The following is a 6,194-nucleotide window of genomic DNA, read 5'->3' on the forward strand; positions in this document are numbered from 1 at the left end:
TTAGAAACTTAATAGATTATAAAACCAATTTGAATTAAAATAAACAAATGAGGTATGTTTGAAATGTAGGTATAGGTGATGTCTTGTAAACACGTTTGAATTAGAAAGTTGTAGAAATATCATATTCGATTTCAAGAAAGCACATTTAAGTAAAGTACATTGCCTTAGTGAGAAAGAGGTCAAAAGAGTCAAAACAAGAATAATTCGAAAGATCCGATGAAGCTTTTACATATAATATGAACTTCAGTGTCATATGTTTTAAGTTTTATCATAGGGTTTAAACACTTTTATAAAAGAAAATGTTTCTAAGTTTTTCGAAAACATGCCAAAATGGTAAGCAAGGTTTAAAATGGTTTATATGCCCTTAAAATCACATCTATCCATTGAAATGGATTTGAAATGAAATTTAAATAGCAAGGTTAAAACCAATATTGGTTAAATTGAGTTTTGAAGAAAAGTGTTAAGTTAAAGCAAGTTGTCAAAAGATTTTTAGTGAGAATATGGCTTAAATTGTTAGGAAAGGGCTAGTAAGTTGTATGAAGTGGTTATAAAGTATGTTATTGATGATAAATAAAACCAATGAAGCGAAATAACTTTTCGATGGAAGATTAAGAAGTAAGGAATAGGTAGATTAGTGTTACTAATCGTACCTAAATAGTAAGGCGAGTACAAGGCGAGTATTAGGCGAGTACCGATGTCTTTTCCCAACAATAAAGGACAAGAAAAATTGTTTGTAAAATGTTGTAAGGTGTCAATGCAGTTTCGTGGCCTTTTATAGAGGTCAAAGGTTAAGTTATAGGTTTGGCGTCTGGATCGCGGCTTAAGAGGATGTAATACTTTATAACACTAGGAATGTTAGTAATGTCGATAAAGCTCAAATGAATGTATGTAAACAATAAGGTTTGAAGGAGGATTCAAAAAATTTTAGGAAGGATTCATACAACGAAGTAGTTCGATGTTTGATCGGGCATGAAAATTTAAGGTTAAACGATGGGCATGAAACATGCTAGAAAATTGGAAAGTGTAAGATGGTTGTATACTCGAGATGATCATTAGTGTATCTGGGGGTCTCGAACTTGACCTTGTAAAATTTTCCATAAGGGGAATGGTTTGTGCTCGAATTAGGATATTCGAAGTAAAGATGATATGGTAAGAATTACCCAAATAAAAGCTTCTGGGTCAAAGGGATATCCTATGTTAAGTTTTAAGCTCATGGTGGGAAACAACCTAGAGCTAAATCGTAGCATAGTAATAAGGTCTCACACATGGGTTAAATCTCTGTGTCTCCTCGTGAGTCGAATCCGGAATGCCCGCCAATGGTATCCAAGTGATTATTTAGTGGCAACTCATCTACCCCCTAACGCGATGCTCCAATTTTCATTCATGCCGGTATCGGAACACTTTTATTATTTGTAACTCTACTACGAAGACGATGAAGAGGTATTGAGGAATAACTGTTATAGGTTTTGACATAGGATTATTACTAATGTCTATCAAGTTACTAACCTTACATCTAAAGTCAATTGCTACCGATGAACACTCATTCTCAGTACTAAGTGGATTGCTCCTAAAGTGGCTAGTGATAAAACCTAAGTGGTTAACCTAGCACTTGATAAGGGATAAAAATATTTCTAAATAAGACATTATGGTAAAAGTTCACTTAGTTTCTAAGTGTACCTAAATGAATGCCTACAATATGCAATGCCCGTACGCACACCGAAAAATTTTGTTTTTCATAAGTTTAAATTGAAAATCATTTTGAACATAATTCTACTATAACCGTTTCTAGCCTCGCATTAACTTTCCTTAATTAAGCATAGTTGGCCAGGCAAAACTTAATTAAAGTCCAATAATGCATACTCGAATTAGTTATATCAGTAGTATGTTCAGTATTTTAAAAACTTTTTGAAAATTTTTGGCTATAGTTGTGGCTCTCAAAAGGAAAACCGGTATTCTCAATAACTTTCGGTTCTGATACCATTTCTGTCACACCCCGCTAAAGCGGAAATACATGACGTGCAGTACAAATGGTTTCATAGAAAAAGTAAAAAACACAACACCAACCATAGTATTTAAAATCATTACAAATTTACCATGAGTTTGAACAAATTATTAAAAGAAATTTCAACGTAAACTAAAATACAACACATGTGAATGCTCCTAAAAGTAAAGTGTATCTACGTGCCTCTTACTAGATGATTCCTGAAAAAGCATGTAAAACAAGCGTCAACTATAAAAATAGTTGGTGAGTACTCACAACTTTATAAGATAATATAGTTTGATATCATGATAATCAGAATCTTGATAATAGTTTCCATAAATAAATGTTCATTTCTAAAATAAGTAATTAAGTTTTCGTAAATAGAAGTTCGTTGCTAAAGCGAGTATTAAAGTTTCCATAAATAGAAATATATTGCAAAAATAAGTAATAAGTTTGCATTAACAAAGTTAGTTGTCATCATGAGAGATAAAGTATATTGCCCAAATGAGATGCAACGTTCATATTCTCATGGGAAATAAAGTTCGTTACTAAAACGAGTAAACAAGTTTCATTGCTATAATGAGCAACCAAGTTCGTTGCTAAAACAAGTAAATAAGTTTCCAATAATAAAAGTCCGTTGCTATAGTAAGTAAGCTAGTTTCGTATGTATATGAGCAAAGAATGAGTACACAACCAAGTCTATGATTGTTGCCCTATCAAGATCTATGCTTATTGTTCCATAGGTTAATATGGTATCATGCACTCAAGCAATCGGGCGAGTGAGGAGTTGTCAATTCCTAAAAATGCTATCCATGATGACCAGTGGCTCAAAGAGTTAATGGTTGGAGTAAAGTACAAGGCAATGGAATTAAGACGATAAGGCCTCATGTTTCGTGTTGCATAGACATACATAGCAAAATATAGCGATCAAGTTTGATACAAATCAATTTAAATACAACGAACAATAAACAGTTTTTCGGACATGCTTTTCCACCCTAAAACATCAAAACTGAAAATAAGGGAACGTGTGAATACTCATAATGCATTGAGATGATGCAAATGGTTCCTTGAACTACACTCCACTTGTACCATTACCAATTTCTACAATAATGGTACACACTAGTGAGTCTCTAATCGAAATCTAACCCTAATATACTTACTACTATAGTAGTATTATGCCAATATTCTGTCAAAATTTAATATTGATAAGTTACAAATATTTTTCTGTGAAATTTAGATTTCTATGAATCAATTGTTATATAACAATTTAAGTGGAAAATTCTCATTGTTGAAATGTTAATATTTAACATTTTAAGAGGTGTTCCAATGATTAAATATTCTAAAACTGAATCAGTTTAGTTCTAAACTTTTTCAAACTTTGTATTTCAGTTTCAAATGAAGTCAAAGATGTTCAGATAAATTTTCTTGAATTTTTTATTTATCTAACTATTTTCTCCATATTAATTCCTTGAATAATCATAAAATCATGCATAAATAGTAAATTATCATGAAAAAAATCTTATATATTTTGTGTAACTGTTTTAAAGATTAAATAAACTGGTAAAAAATAATAAAATGTATTTTCGAATAGTTTAACATGATTTTTCTAATTTTTGTGTATTTATTCTATCAAAATAGAGATAAATATAAAAAAGTTCCAAAAATTCCCCAAACTTTTTGTACAAGTTTTATTAAATATATAAAAGCTAGGAAAAATATAAAAGTTGGTTTCCAAATAGTTTAGATATTTTCTTTGTTTTATTCACTTAAATAAGCATTAATTCATGAATAATTAGTAAATAGTTAAGGAAAATTACCAAAAAATATTATAACTTCATATACATCGTACATAATCTGGGAAAATTATTGAAAGTCATTTCTGAACAGAAAATCCCTATTTTTAGAACTTAAGTGTGCTTAATACCAAGAAAATAGAAATAAATAGTAAAAAATCAAGATAAATAACCAAATTGTTTATTTATGGTTATGATGTAACAAACGATTTCTTGGTAAGGTTTTGTAAATTTTGGATAAGTTTAAATATTTTTCTCTTACTTAATTCTTTTAATATACATTACATCTTGGAAAAATAGTAAAATGTTATGAAAAATTCATCACAATTTTCTAGTGAGGCCTATATAATTTATAGAAGCTACAAAAAATAATATATATGAATTTTATAACTTGGAACCTGACTTTTGTTATTTATTTGTGCTTAATAACAATAAAATAAAAACTAATAATAAATAGGTATAAATATTTCTCAAACTGGTGGTTTTTGCTGGAAATTTCCATGGGTAAAGGGAGAGAAGGAATGGGGGTTTTAGAGAGAAGAAAAGAGAGAAAAGTGGGATTCTATCTCTCTGGATAGCTCATCTCTCGTCATCTTTTTGTGGTTATTCTCCACCAAAATCGACCACCAGAATACTTAGATGCTTGTTGACTCATGAATAATCAACTGGAAAAATCTCTCCCATAGATTTTGCATCTATTTTCGTCAGTTTTAAAGAGAAGTGAGAGAGAAGTTTTTAGAGAGAGAAAGAAGAGATGTGTGTGTGTGTGTGTATTGGAGAATGAGAGTGAAATGAGGAGAGGGGGCTGATTTTTCAGGTGTAATACCTCTTTCTCATTCATTTTCTTTTATAAAATTTAAATTCTTTTATAACATATCTCAATTTTTATATAAAATGTGTACTAAAATCAAGTTTTTATTCATAAACCCTGATTTTTTTATTTATAAATTAAGGGTAAATGTTAATGAGTTAAATTTTATTTTCCTTGAATGCATTTTCATAATTTTAACTATTATAATATCATATTATAAGTTTCATATCTATTTTTATAGAATTTTTAAGGTTAAATTTCATAAATTTAGGTTTTTAGGGCATTTAGGGTTTTTGAGAGTTTGTAAATCTTTGGATATCAAGATCAATAGAATCTTTGAGATTTCAATTTATCTTATGGTATTATAATTATTTTATAGTTATTAATAATGTTTGTAACTTATTTTATCGGTTTATTGGCATTCTATGTAGTGGTTTCGAGATTTAAATGAAATTGAGGAATCAAGTATACTGGTCCTAGCTTTCAACTTTGACTTAAGTTCCAATAAAACTCGGACCTAATTTCTACTACTAGGTTAAATGCATGATGTGTATATGATTCATGAAAAGGTGTTTGAGTCAAAGAGTGACCCGAATATGGATAGTCACTACAGTTAAGTAGATGTAGAATTCACATATTAATGTGAAATCTAAGTACACTATCCATTGTTTCTAATTGTTTCCAAGTTTCTAGTAGGTTATAACTTAGCTTCTAGTTACTAAGTCTAGTATGTGTCATGCCTATACATGCAACTAAGTTTATTCAAATTTGGAACCCACCTTAATTTTGACGATTGTCACAGATTCACTTCATGTTAATGCCATAGTCACGAAGTTGGCTTTGAATCCAAATGACTTGTGAGGTGCTTGAGGTTGCAGCTATGTACTCTGTTTCAGCAGTTGAAAGGGATACGCAAGTTTTCTTTTTCGATTGCCAACTCACGAGCTTGCCATCTAAAAATTGGCATCCTCCTGTTGTACACTTTCTATCCAGGCTGCACCCTGCCAGATCAGCATCTGAAAATGCTTGTACGAAGAAAGCTAAGCTTGATGGATACCATATGCCTAATGAGGAGGTTCGTTTTAAGTACCTAAAAATGTTCTTGACAGCTACAATATGGGGTTCACGAGGATTCGCTTGGAACCCAACACAATAACAAATGGAAAACATAATGTCTGGTCGACTAGCTGTTAAATACTTTAATGATCCTATCATCTGACGATAAAGGGTCATATCAGCAGCTGGTTTTTCCAGAGATGTTGTTAGTTTCATTCTGAATGCCATTGGAACCTTCGTTTTTAAGTCTCCCACCATTTCGAACATAGCGAGCAAGGATTTGTGTAGGCCTCCTGGTTGATAAATATACCTTCTTGACTGTGTCTTATGTTCAGACCAAGGAAAAAGTTAATCGGGCCCATGGAGCTCATCTCATTCCATCAACTTTTGGAATTCAACTATTAAGTTAGGGTTAGTAGATCCGAAGATGATGCCATCAACATAAATTTAGACAATCATCTGGTGGTCATCATCTTTCTTGCGAAAGAAGAGTGGGTTCGACCGAACCTTGTTTAAACTTAGCATGTTTCAAAAAACAAGTAAGAGTTTCGTA

General features: G+C 31.2%; 1 protein-coding gene across 1 annotated transcript; it reads right to left on the minus strand.

Annotated features, from left to right (window-relative positions):
* Nucleotides 1-5,389: 5,389 nt before the first annotated feature.
* LOC111913381 (secreted RxLR effector protein 161-like) lies at nt 5,390-5,899 on the minus strand. Its single transcript, XM_023909099.1, has one exon. It carries the CDS (start codon nt 5,897-5,899, stop codon nt 5,390-5,392), a length of 510 nt encoding a protein of 169 aa, XP_023764867.1.
* Nucleotides 5,900-6,194: the final 295 nt, after the last annotated feature.

This window comes from Lactuca sativa, chromosome 7, assembly GCF_002870075.4.
Source record: "Lactuca sativa cultivar Salinas chromosome 7, Lsat_Salinas_v11, whole genome shotgun sequence".
In the NCBI taxonomy this organism is placed as follows: Eukaryota; Viridiplantae; Streptophyta; class Magnoliopsida; order Asterales; family Asteraceae; genus Lactuca; species Lactuca sativa.

What these genes read in the sequence shown, in the direction of transcription:
- LOC111913381 (XM_023909099.1), bottom strand. Translation starts at nt 5,899, where the DNA reads ATGGTGGGAGACTTAAAAACGAAGGTTCCAATGGCATTCAGAATGAAA.